This window comes from Cupressus sempervirens, chromosome 1 (genome assembly GCF_028749045.1).
Source record: "Cupressus sempervirens isolate cs-2001-9-10 chromosome 1, ASM2874904v1, whole genome shotgun sequence".
NCBI classification, from domain to species: domain Eukaryota; kingdom Viridiplantae; phylum Streptophyta; class Pinopsida; order Cupressales; family Cupressaceae; genus Cupressus; species Cupressus sempervirens.
The window spans coordinates 733,687,721-733,701,522 of NC_143118.1; the positions used below are offsets into that span (position 1 = coordinate 733,687,721).

The 13,802-nt window shown below is 32.7% G+C and overlaps 1 protein-coding gene across 1 annotated transcript in view; it reads right to left on the reverse strand.

Annotated features, from left to right (window-relative positions):
* Nucleotides 1–9,493: 9,493 nt before the first annotated feature.
* The window catches only part of LOC149580018 (DNA (cytosine-5)-methyltransferase DRM2-like), a 139,303-nt gene continuing 134,994 nt past the window's right edge, over nt 9,494–13,802 (reverse strand). The window contains exon 8 of the mRNA XM_089788410.1: nt 9,494–10,908. Within this exon, the coding sequence (XP_089644536.1) occupies nt 9,637–10,908 (1,272 nt within the window). The 3' untranslated portion in view covers nt 9,494–9,636. The remainder of the gene's footprint in view (nt 10,909–13,802) is intronic.

Sequence of the window (13,802 nt, forward strand, 5' to 3'; positions counted from 1 at the left end):
TATACATTTATGTTATTAATTGAACCATTTATGATTTAAGATTGTTTAAATTAATAACATGATAATATTGCATGATATTTTATATGCACAAAAATATTAGATATTTAAATACTTATTGTTTAAATAAGTATATTAGCATAACAATTTATATTAACATGTATATTCTTACTTTATTTCTAAACACAACATTATGACCCAAACTAAACAAGAAAAATTGATGGAATTAAATCAAATGGCTGAAAATTATGTGTTTTCTAATATTCTATCTATAGTCTTGTGATGTTTATTTTTTTGATAGTTTTTCTTTGTGGGTTGTTTAGTTGGCCAAGTTAGGATGTGCACTAGAGGCATTTTTTGAGATTTATTTTATGATTACTTAACTGGATGATGATATTTATGATTTGAATTGAGATTATGTTTTATGAGTTTTATGCTATTGAGCATTTATGAGAATTTGGGTTTTGAGAACCAATGTTATTTTTAGGTTGCTTGTTAAGGAATCGAATTCAATCAATATTACTCTTGGGGTATGGGACACTATTGTGGTTTGTGATTTTTGGGAAGGTAGTTTAGGTGCATGTCTATGGGAGTGGCTTGCAATGGGGGTTGGGGCCCAAAGTGGTTGCCAGTGTAACTCATTGCAAGATGTGTAACAAGTGATAACATGGTAATTAAAATATCTTGCCTAGCCCCTTTCCTTGAGATACATTAAAAAGATAAGTTAGAGATTTTTTCTCGTCCATCCCTTTAGTGCTTGTATAGACTAAGAATTAGATGGAGATGATACCTTGAGAGGTATGACTAGTTACCCCATCTTCACGAGAGGGTATATAGTTCCGCATAGAGTCACTAGAGGGTTGGGATCTTGAGAGACTGCCAGGGTAACCTTAGAGTTGGCTCATGTGTTGACACTCCATAGTATGTAGCTTGAGTCTCCTTCATGGTTTTCTTATGTTTGCCTCTAGTGGTGTATTTGTTGGATATTACTTTTGATGGTGCATTTATTGTGATTGTTACTCATTTATAGGATGTCATTTATTGTTGATAGTTGATTTTTATTAATGAATGATTAGTTATTCATTAGTGGTGTTTTTATTGTTGGAGTTAGTGATTTGTAATTTACTTTTATTGATGACAATTGTTATCTATTGGTCATTGTACTTGTGACACTTGACATTGATTTTGAGATGGTTGTATATATTTTGTCTTAGTATTTGTATGTTAACTTGGTATGAGATGTTGACTTAACATTGGAATGAGTGTCCTTTTGATTTTGATTATCTTTCTTCTTGAGTAGTTTGTGTTACCTTTGAAGTAGTTTTGGCTATCAGGATTCCTTGCATAGGATTATTTTATGATTTGATTATCTGTGTGTGGATCATACATTATCTCTCCTGCATGGTGGGAGTGGGAGTCTGATTAGTTGACCACACGATCGAGAGGTAGCGTATTCTTACCATTTGGGTCCCCCTCGAATTAATAGATGTTGGATGCTCCTCTATACAGTGGTACCATTATCATTCTTCCTCTTATCTTGAAGACTTCTATTCATTTGATATATCTATGGATCATATGTTTTGAGATCCTATGGGATATTGTATTTTATATTGATGTACTTGTATCTATTTGCACATACCCTATGACATGTGTAGTGGATGTTATTCATTAGAAGTGCTTTCATATTATTAGTTTTACTTAAGCATTTGCTTATATGACTATGTATGTGTTTATTCATTTTATGATTATGGACATTGTAATTGAGACTTAAACTTTATTAAATGTGACTCAACGTGAAGGAGCCCTTAAGGAATTGAAAATGTATTTGTTATTGATTATGTTTTCTTGATGTGTATGTATATATTGCTTCCACATTATTGTTACTTTCATGTTGTTTAAACTTTATAAATAAATAAAAAAGTTCAGTAAACTTAAAAACATATTAGGCTTATTTCTTTTGGATTCCCAAGGGGGGCATTAAAAATGAGTTAATTGAGTTGCTAAAGAAAAAGGTAGCAGAACAACCCATACTTACATTCCATGATTTCAACAAAATTTTCACTATTGAGTGTGATGCATCTAATTTGACTACAAGAGTAGTAATTAGTCAAGAAGAAAGAGCTATAACATTCTTCAATGAAAAATTGAATGAGGCCAAGAGGAAGTACTCCTCTTATGTTTGGAGTTATATGCATTAGTTCAAGCACTTAAGAAATAAAGACACTACATATTTCCTAAAGAACAAGCACTAAGCTACTTGAACAACTAGGATCCAAACTAAGTCATAAACACATGAAATGGGTAGAATCCACCAAGCCTACATATTTACCATCAAATACAAGAAATGACAAGAAAACAAGTTAGCAGATGCTTTCAGCGGAAGGGTAATGACTACACAAGAAATTCAAGAACAAAGGGTAGGGATTAAAGCTCTCAAAGACATGTACTCAAGCGTTGAGTGTATGGTTTACTCTTAGTTCTCTAACTCATATAATATTTAATTTTTTGAATTCCTATAGGATGGTCTATTCTTTTCAAGGGAGGAAAACTTTACATCCCTAAGTGTTCTATGAGACAAAATATTTTGAAGGAGAGACACTATGGAAATCTTGGAGGATATTTTGGTCTAGAGAATAATTTAGAATAGGTAAGAAGATTCTAGTACTGCCCTAAATTTCAATCTAATGTCAAAAAATTGTTGAGTCTTGCACAATTTGTCAAAAGACAAAGGGAGTCGCCACTAATGCTTGCTTATATCAATCACTCCTTATTCCATCTAAGACCTTGGGAGAGTATTTCAATGGATTTTGTAATGAGGTTACCTAGAACCCATAGGGGATTCAATAATGTTTTGGTACTAGTAGACGAGTTTAGCAAGATGACACATTTCTTACCCTACAAAACTACTAGAATCTAGATATGCTTAATATATTGCAAAAAAATTCATTAACTAGGTAGTATTAATTCATGGTTTACCTCTAACATTCTTTCATATCAAGATGTTAAATTTGTGGGCCATCTTTTTCGCATCTTATGGAAGAAATTGGGGACAAATCAATATTTTAGCTTTGCTTATCATCCTCAAATAGATGACCAAACAGAAATAATTTATAGGTCACTTGGTAACTTAATGATATGTCTTGCCTAACAACATAAGGAGAAATGAGATACTATCGTACCTCGACCAAAGTTTTCCTAAAATGATTTAGTCAACAAAAATATATGAAGAAGCCCCTTTCAAATTGGTTATGGGTTATATCCTAGAGGTGTATTAGAACTTCAAGATCTTCCTAACTTTAGCCAAATTAGTGCACATGGAGATAAATTTGCAAAGGCAATCCAAGAGATACATGAATAGTTCAAGAACGCATTAGAGAGGTCTAATAGAAAGTACAATGAATAGCTAGATAAGTCAAGAAGGAAAGTATAATTCCAAGTAGAAGACATGGTATGAGCTAATCTAAAGAAGGAAAGATTTCCCAAATGTCCTCACACAAAATTACTTATGAGGAAACTTGGTCTTTGTAAATTTTTACAAAAATGTGGGAAAAAAGCATATAAAATTGAACTACCAAAGGATGTGAGACTCTCTTCTATATTCAATGTAGTAGATTTGACACCATACAAAGGATATAACACTAAAGCAACAGAGATAAATGAGGAGGAAAAAAATCTTCGCAAAAAATTCCCATCACCAACTCCTACAGCCATCGAGAAGATTTTGGACACCAAAGAAAAGAGACAAGGAGAAACACATACAAGCAATATCTAGTTAAATGACACAATCTACCTAAATCAGAAGTAGTGTGGATGGATGCAACAGACATAAAGGAATTTGACACCACTATTGTAGAATTTATCTCAAGTGTATTTAAGATCAAATCTCATGGGGAGTATGATGTAAGGGCAACCCCAATAGACAACAACATTAAGAAAATGGAATGAACCAAAAACCTTTCTCTATTTCACAAGCCTCTTTCCATCACACTTACAAAATGGTGAAACCTTTTGTTGTTTTGTAAGTCCCTGATTTGTACACTTGCAAAATAGAAGAACATTAGGCAATTTTCATGATTTCACGAGTTCCCTTTTTGCACACTTGCAAAATAGTGAGACATTCAGAAAACCTTCTCTATTTCACAAGTTGTTTCTTTCCATACTTGTGAAACATCGAATGTTTGCTACTTTAGAAGTCTCCTTTCAACACACTTGGAAAATGGAAATCTGTTTCAAGAAAAATATGTAATATGGGTAGGAGCACTCATGGAGCATCATGGAGTATAAATGGTGTATGAGGAAGTCTAAATGGTTGGTTTATGGATCTCTAAATCTAGAATTCTTGTTGTGTTTGTAGGTTAGTCTAGTGTGTTTATCCATGTTGCAATTTTAATGCCCTCTTGGATCTTTAGATTTTTAGATGTCATTAAGATGTTTAGTTGGATTTTCATTCAGAAAAAAGGCGGTTAGATAAATGATACAAAAAACAACAAGAGGACTAGTTTACCTGAGAACTAGTTTAGGAGACCTAATTGTCAACTAGGTCTATCTTTGTTCTATTTTGTGTTGAGTTTGGTTATGTCATAAAGGTTGAAAGCTTGGTTAACTACAAATCAGTCATGAAGTTGTCCTCATCGTATGAGGAATGAGTGATGATAATCTTATTCTCAAGAGCCAGTCCATTATCTTCCAAAGTAGTTAAGCAACTCTACATTATTAAAATGCAACCCTAACCCTAACTCTAAGTGTTAAATGTTGGTCATATATTTTAAATCTTAAAACTTAGATCCTACTTGAAACCATACCCCTAATTGGTAAACCCTAATAGTAAATGTTAAACCCTAATAGTATATGCTAAAATCTAATTATAAATATTAAACCCCAATCCTAATCCTAATCATTATGTGTTAAATTTGAAACCCAAAACCTTGTATTGTGATGTAAGCTTTTCCTTATATTCTTTTAATTGAAAAATGATTTATATCACAATACATTAATATCTAAACTATTCATTTCAAAGAGTAAATTGCTATATATATAATTTTTTATCTAATTCTATTCTAAATCAATATTTGAACCTGAGAAAAAGATAAATAAAAATATTTTTATCTATCTTCCTTTTCAGCACAACTTCTATTAAGTATATATTGTTTTTAAAAAAAAATTAAAAATACTTTGTAAATACTTAAAATATTTAAATATAATATTTTAAGATCCTTTAATTATTATTCAACCTTACTCAATTTAAATTTTAGTTGTCCCATATTTTAAATAAACCATATTAAGCATCTCTTTTTTTAATTCGAGGATACTAAATTATTATTAACTTTTTGTGATGCCGTATTATTAATTTAAAAACACTAATTTAGATTTTTTTTTAATAAAAAAATTGACAATATAATCATTTATAATATAATATTTGTAAGAGTAAAAGGTATAAAATAAAATTGGATTAAATTTTATAATTCACATACAAGAGAACATAATCCAATCTAATATGATAATATATACTTAAAATTTCTCTCTCTCTCTCTCTCTATATATATATAATAAAATTTTATAAACTATCAAATTTAAAATAGTATAGAAAATAAGTTTTATATTACCTTACTATAACATAAAATCATCATTCCACAATTATCACTTCTTTTGTATATATAAGCATACAAATACTTATTAATTTTAAAACTATTATTTGTTAACTTCCATTAATGATTAAGTATATTGGGGAACTTCCCACATTTATTGGGCCCACATTTATTTCATTAAACAAGAGCTCTAGTAGAGTCCTACCTATAGAAAAAATAATAGTGATTTTGAATGTAAATTTTTTTTTTCAATTAGTAAATAATTTATTTTTAAAAAATTATTGAATTTCCTTTGCTTCAATATGTTATAAATATATATTAGAATTTAATACATTTTTTGAAGTGTAATTCTAAATGTTTAGAACTTTACATCTTCCCCATGTTTTAGATATATAAATGTCAAGTGGGTGAAATTATTTTAATAAGTTATTTTAAATTTAAAATCATTTAAAAAGATATGATTAAATTAGAGTAAAAATAATAATTTAGATCAATGAATGTGATTGAAGAAGTTTTAGAGAGCTTCTTTTGATAAAATTTCACCTCTCAACAAAGTCTCGCCCAAGAGAAACTAATACGACTCCATCTTGAAAGAAAGAAGTTGCCTAATCAAATGAAACTTTGAAAGTAGTCAATCACTGAGTTTTGCAAATGAAACCCCAAGTTTAAGTCTGGAGGAGGCATGTTCAGAAGAATAAATGAATGAATGCTTTTTAATGGCATCCACAAGACCAAAGCAATCTAAGAGACCGAAGAACAACCGCACTAGATAATTTCTAAATTCTTTTCCATTTCTAATCTTTTGATATGGATCTTAACCAAAAAAACAGCAGTTTGTTTTATCTTGTCCTCTTCAAATAAGCTATGCATGTTGTCTGCCTTCGAGATGACATTAAAGAGAGATCGGATATTGGTGTATGTTGCGCATTCTGAGAGAAAATGTCATTCCGTTTCAATCGCTCCATACCTGCAAAATAAACAAATTCTCTACTCCCAACTCTCTTTGGGTCTCTTCCATCTTCCCATCTCGCACCTGAAGTGATGAGATTCTGTCCTTAGTTGTGCCAATAATAACCTTGCCTTTTCTTTAATATAATAGATTTTTTTTCTACTCATATTATTGTTCCACGTGGCATTATGAAACTTCCCCCTGACAAACTTTCTTATGTCGGCAATCTTGTAACTTGATGTTCCATTTAGCTAACCATTTAATGTGTTGCTTCATCCATGATTTCTTCCTTCTATTAAGAGCCTCTCCTTTTACAGTTTTCGACCAAAGATGAATATTAAATTAATTAGTTGAAACAGCTACACTCATAGTTGTGCATACCATCAGTATAAATAGAATCCTTAAAACAACCCCGAGTATGATGCAAGGACTAATAATAGTGTAATGCATAAAGCAATTTAATTATAATAAATTAAAAAATAACAAGGACGAATTAAACCAAACTAGGTTAATACAATCATAACAAATAAAAAATGCGAAGGACGAATTGAACTAAAATAGGTTAATACATTCACATTAATAGTGTTTTCCAAAACAATCTAGAAAGCATTTCACGCAAAAGCTATCCAAAAAAAATGCCTTTCTGAAAAAATCTAAAATCCGTTGGGCAAAACTATATCACTGCGCTAATACATCAAAATGATTTTTCCTTAACCACTTGAAATTTTGACAACAATCTGGTAACTATATCCCTGTCAGAATTGAATATCAGAAATACTCTAAACAGAAGTTCACTAAAATATAGTTTTGTATTGAATAAAGTAAGAATAAATTTCCACAATCCATAGAACTTATCCATAGTTTAATTCTGAATGTTTTTCTAGATAGTTTAGTTCTGAATGTTTTTCTAGATTGGATTGTGCAGCTGTTCTTTTCATCAACATCTCAGATCCCACCCAATGATCCATCATCAGAATGAATGATAAAGTGCAATATAAATCACTGATTACTGAGAATAGCAGAGAAAAAGAAAATAGCAGAGAATAGCAGAGATACATGTGAATCATTAGAAAAAGATAAGTTGTTCATGTGATGTTACAATGGCCCGCTGAATTGGCATCCAGTATTCTTCGAGGAGTTGGGAATCACCATAAATGGCTACTAGAAAAAAAAAATTGAGGCCCCCATGCGCCATGGCAATGTACAGGGTTGGTTGCAGCTCCAAGTTTTTACTTCTGAAGGCATTGTTGTCTGAATCTGAGGTTTTAGGGGGAACTGTTTTAGTGGGATTTGAACGGCAGGACATCATAGTTGTGATATCTGTGGCAGTACACTTAAGAAGAATAAAAGTAGCAGAGAAAAGCTCTGAGAAGGCTATAAGGGATGCCATTAAATATAATTTCTTGTTTTCTGTCATAAGAAGCTGTATATCTTTCAATAATTCCGTGTTGAATAAAACCTCTTTTAGCATTCTATTTGCAGGGGTGGAGGGATTCTATTTGCAGGGGTGGAGGGAGAGTTGTGTAGTAATTGTCTATCGGAAATTGTTGTGGATCTGCACATTGTGATTATGGAGACTTGTTTCAGAGTTCATGGAACTTTGAATTAGAAAAATAATAATATTCTTAAGAAAATCAAGTCTACCCAAATCAAAAAGAGGAATTAATGATTAAACATTAATTTAAAAATAAATGTACTTTGAAACTTCAGAAATTCAGAATTAATCAAACAGGCAACTGAGAACTAAGTACATAAGTAGGAAATACTTTCTACAGCAAGTCAAATTATGCTATCCAGATTCAACTGTGTAGATTTTTTTAGTCAAAAACTCTATGGAGTCAATGAGTTTGTCTCAAAAAAACTACACAGTTGAATCCTGATAGCAATATTACAGTGTCATTAATAGGGGATGAAATAACATTAAATTTATATTTTTTATATTTCACTGTTCGGATTTGTAGTCCTCGGCAGCTCGTTTTATTTCTACGCAGAAAAACTGATTTCATTTTCCGTTTCTAGTTTGTGGGCTTCATGCGCAGCGTATTCTTCAAGTGGTGATACCGTGTATGATCCATTTCAAGAGTGATGGTTTGTCTTTCGGGAAAATTTGTATTCTCGAGTGTAAACTTTCTAGTCAGGCTTTTGACGGTCGGATTTTTTGTTGTGAGACATCACACTTTCGTATAATGGTCTATCAATTTATTACAGAAATTTTATTAGTCCTTTATTAAAAAGATTAGTCTTTCGAAAATCACAAGCCCAAAAAACAAACGGATGATGAACATAGAAATTTTGATAATTTCCACTAGACCAATTTATTACCATTGCTGCTGCCGAGGTTTGAGCAGGGGGCAGTGCCGGCTAAGCTGCCCATTGAAAGATAAAGAAAAAAAAATCAGAGAAATCTACAAATGGGAACAACAACACATTGTTATTTTAGCAAACTATTTTTTTTCAGATTCAGATTATAAATGTCATATCTTGAAAAATTTCAGGAAACTCTAATGCGTTTTCCACATTTTCCACATTTTCGAATATACAGCCACGCCCGTGTGAGACTGCTTGGAATCAGACACCCGAAATAGAATCACTACAGAATTTCACAGCTAAGAAAAGGGTTTCCCTTAATCATCTACGATTCTCCATACTCCACCTTAAAAAGTTCCAAGGAAATTCAAGTAGTTGCAAACAATAAATATGGTGATTTTGTATCGTTGTAAAACAGATCGCATACTTTCTAAGCTGACGGAGGTCCTCCAAAAGTTATAATTAAAAACCATCCGTTAAAGAAGATCAGAAACATTATTATTACGATAGGCTTCCACGACAAACCACTTTAGAGTCAGTTCGAAAAAATTCGTTGGACGAATGAAAATTGAACTCTCATTAAAAGAAAAAAGTATTTTCTGATTGTAGACCTTTATAAAACTAGTTTAAAAACGAAAAAAATTACTATTCGCAGTTAGGGTATGTAATCCTTTGATTTGACAATTTAAAATCAGTAGAGAACATTGTGCGTATAGTGTTCTGGTTAAAATCCTTTTCTAGTTTTCAAATTGTCTATTAACGTTGAGCTATTTACACAAAAATGAGCTTACGCATTGGTCAGGAAAAATTATTAGCTAAGGCTTTTGAGTGCATTATTTCCCTCACTTCCATCACAATGCGAGGAAACTCATAAAAAACAGAGTCTTTTGCAGCCTCGCCATTATCCTTACCATTCTTGCCAGGTAAGTTGTTACAAGTTAAACCACCAATGATAAGATCAAAGCCTCCTACCATCTCTACTAAGTCCTCCAGTACTCCTGTAGTTAAACCTTGGACATCTTCCTTCTGAATCAACCTACCTGTCTGTTGAGTTTTTGTCCACCAACTACTAAGAACAAGTCTGCTCTTTTCACATATTTCGACAGATACAACACAACTTAAATGTATCCCAAGTCGATGAAGAGCAACTTCAGCTCCACCAATACCAGAAAACAGAGAAAGTACTCTGACGCCATCGGGATATAATGCTTTCAAGACTGATAAATGGTATGCAACTGTATCTATTTGGAATGAATTACCCAAACAACGCAAGCGATCAGTCGGACAAGAAGTTCCACGAGTGTGATCTCTATCAAATCCTAATATAAGCTCTATCTCATGAAGCTCTAGAGGGACGAGGTCACCTGGCCCCACCCATACCAAATTCCACTCTTCACACTTCTGAAGTATATATTTCTGCGCACTATCTTGCAGTTGCCCTCGTGAATTCTGAATCATAACTCTCAGTTGATCAATAAGGACAGTGCCACATCTTCTCGAGTCTATGGAATTCAATTTTGTCCTCTGATCCCATGAAGGCCAATACTTTTTTGTTTGCGGAAGTGCTTCCTGAATAGTCATGGGGGGGAGAGGTTTTGCTTGAAATCGCTCTTCTATTGGAAGGTTATGCACATACCCTCTTGCTCTTCTGGAAGCTGAAAAGAATATTGAGTCCACCAATTCTGGTTCAACACCATTAAATTGTCCAGATATTGTCTTCCAAATATCCTTTGATGCAAAAGCATCATTCTCATAGTAGAAAAAAGGTGGCCCTTGCATGAACGCATTGATTTCCTTTGAACGCTGGCCAATAGATTTCCCAGGAACTCCAAAACCAATTAGTTCCTTGGGACACAAATTAGGGACTGCATCACATACTTCAAACATTGCTTGCTTGTCTTGCATACCCTCTATGTATTTTTCATAATTCAACACTTTCCTTTGTTTTTCTCCAATCACTCTCTTCCGGCTAGCTGATGAGCTTGTTTCCATATCATTCAAAATATCGCCTGCCTGCTTCCTTTTATGAAATTGACTTGCACATGACTCTTCAACATGTGTCTTCTGCTTCTGCAAACATATAAATCATAATCCATGCTTAAATGATTAAATAAAATAAGCATCTGTACAGAAAAGATTCAGTCATTAGAAAGGAAATATCATTTATAAATTGTCTTAAATTAGAATTGCAATCAAATCAAATAAAAATGTTTCATGTAATGTTAGAAATTAGAATGCAATTCTTTGTGCATTATGAATAAAAAAGCGGAGTAGAGTGGAATTGTTTTCAAATATTTATTATACAAGGCATTCATCTATGATTTATGGAATCTAATTACATAGCATTAGTCAGCACAAGAAATTAACAAAAACTAGTTCCTCTCATTGTCAATGTGTGTATCTATCGATTTATATATTTACTGATTTCTATTATCATATTTCTGTTTCTGCACACATATAAATTGTAATCCACGGTCAGATGATTAAACAAAATAAGCATCTGTAAAGAAAAGATTTAATCATTAGAAAGGAAAGATCATTGATATTTTTTCTTAAAACAAGAATTGCTACCAAATAAATTTAAAATGTTTAAATGTAGAATTCATACAATGCTTTCTGCATTATGATAAAAATCGGAGTAGGGTGGGTGAGTATAGGCAATTGTTTTCAAATATTTAGAATACAAGGCATTCAGCTATGAGCTATGGAATCTAATTACATAGCATTAGTCCGCACAAAAAATTAACAAAATCTCTCTCTCTCTCTCTCTCTCTCTCTCTCTCTCTCTCTCTCTCTCTCTCTCTCTCTCTCTCTATATATATATATATATTGGTCTCTATAATTATACAACTTCTTCAATAAAAAAATAATTATTATATAACTTCTTGATCTACCAAGTTTCTCAAATAATTTGCATTTTATACTCGAATGGTTGAGGGAATTCAACACAAACCAGCAACTAAACATCTGTTTAACTTTTTAGCCTTTTGTATACAGCTTATTCATTCTCCAATGATGATTTGGGTCCTGATAAACAATGTAGCAGCTGCAATTTGGAAAACAACCATGTGCTTATCTTCATAACATGCAATCAATAGTGAAGAAACATTTAAGATTATGCCAAAAATAACTGCTATAAAACTATTATTGCAGCAGTAACAAGAAACCCATTGAAATCATTTACAAAGGTGGATATTTTTCTTATGTCATATTCCAATATATTCTGCTTATTCTGGATATTCTGAATATTCCAATAAAATATATTCTGGATATTTTATTTTTTTACACCAGTAGCTCCTTTGCGGGGTGTAAAAAAAGGCCTTCCAGCTCTATTCATTCTTATGGGCTTTCCAGATGTGTCAGATCCCGTTCCAGATATTTGCACCAGCGACACACCTCTGTGAGTAGCCAGAGACAGTCCAGTGCCTCTACACATCGGCATGTGTATCATTCAGTGACTGATTTCTTCTCGCCCAAGAATGACTCTCAGCGCTCTCTCTGTTCTTTGTTGGTTGTCATTGCTTTGGTTGTATTCGTTTATTTTCAGACACCTTTGTGTGTTCCTGCTGGTGTTAGCCTACAGTTGTAATCTCTCAGTCCCATAGACCTCTTTGTGATCTTCTGTTGGACATTAATATCATTATCTTATCTGCTTTCAAATAATCAGAATAAAGCTGTATGTTTAATTTCCATATTCTGTGTACTATGTATATCTTCTACCTTTCTTGAAATGCCAGCATCATCAATTTACATGTGGGAGGTTAAAAAACAAAACATGCTCTGCTGGTGCTTTAAAGGTGACCTACAATCTGTTTTGTTGATCTCATTAGCTTGCAACCAACTTAGCAGCTACTTGCTCTTTGTTTTATGGCAAATAAGAGAAAGGGTGGCTTTGCTTAAATTTTCAACAGGTCATCAAGAGTATAGACTTCAGAATCATGTTGTCTATAAAGAAATCAGTCGAGCAAAATAATTTTAATTTTAATTTTATTACATTTTTCGAGTGCTGGGTTGTATGGGACAACTGGCCATCCGCCAGCATTTCTGGTTTTCATCTGCCATTCTGGGTACGTTTCCTTTTTTTTTCTCAGGGTAGTGGATGGTGGGAGGTACATTTTCTACCAATCCAAGCATTCCTGAAATGTTTCTGGTGGGGAATGCAGTCAAAAAACACGGGACAAATTCCTAGGGTAACTAGGGAAAAGGTCAAGAAAGACATCAGAACAGTTGCAAGAAAGAAGCTAGTCTAGTCAACCCTTACAATGGATAGGGGTCATTGCAAAGATGGTATTCTCAAAGCAATCCAGGCATATCAAAATGTGATTTTTCTAATGTCATTATATAAAAAAAGAATTATGTATTCAACACAACCTAAGAATCCCTTGTGTCACCACTGTGATTAGCACATAGGCATGCTCAATTCTTAAAAACAAATCACAACTCCTGATTATAGACCTTTTCAATTCAGGTCAACCATCAAACTATCTTGTACAACTTGCATAGAAACAAATCCACCTGATAGCTCAAAAAATAAGAATACAGTCAAAATACCAACCATACACAATAGTGATAGCTGAGCAATCCGTAGCAGTAGAGATAACCTACTGAAGGACTCTTCAAGATAATTTAGAAAAGTTTGAATTTTGAAGAGGAACCAATCTTCTCTATACGTTTGCAACAAGTGAACCATCAAATCTCATATACAGCATCATCAATTTGGTTCAATAAAAGTAAATTAGACAACTTATGAATTTTACAGAAAGGATTTCAATCAATAATCTCTCCAATGTTAATGGCAATTGACCTGTAGTTTAAACAAGTATTTCTAGTGGAATTGAAGGGCAAAGAGATGATAGATGAGCATGCCTTCCCATGTATTTCTTAGGTCTCAATTCAATACTCTACTATTTCCACATATTTGTTTTTTTATGCACAGCTCCCTTAGAAAGTTACAAAACTCTTCA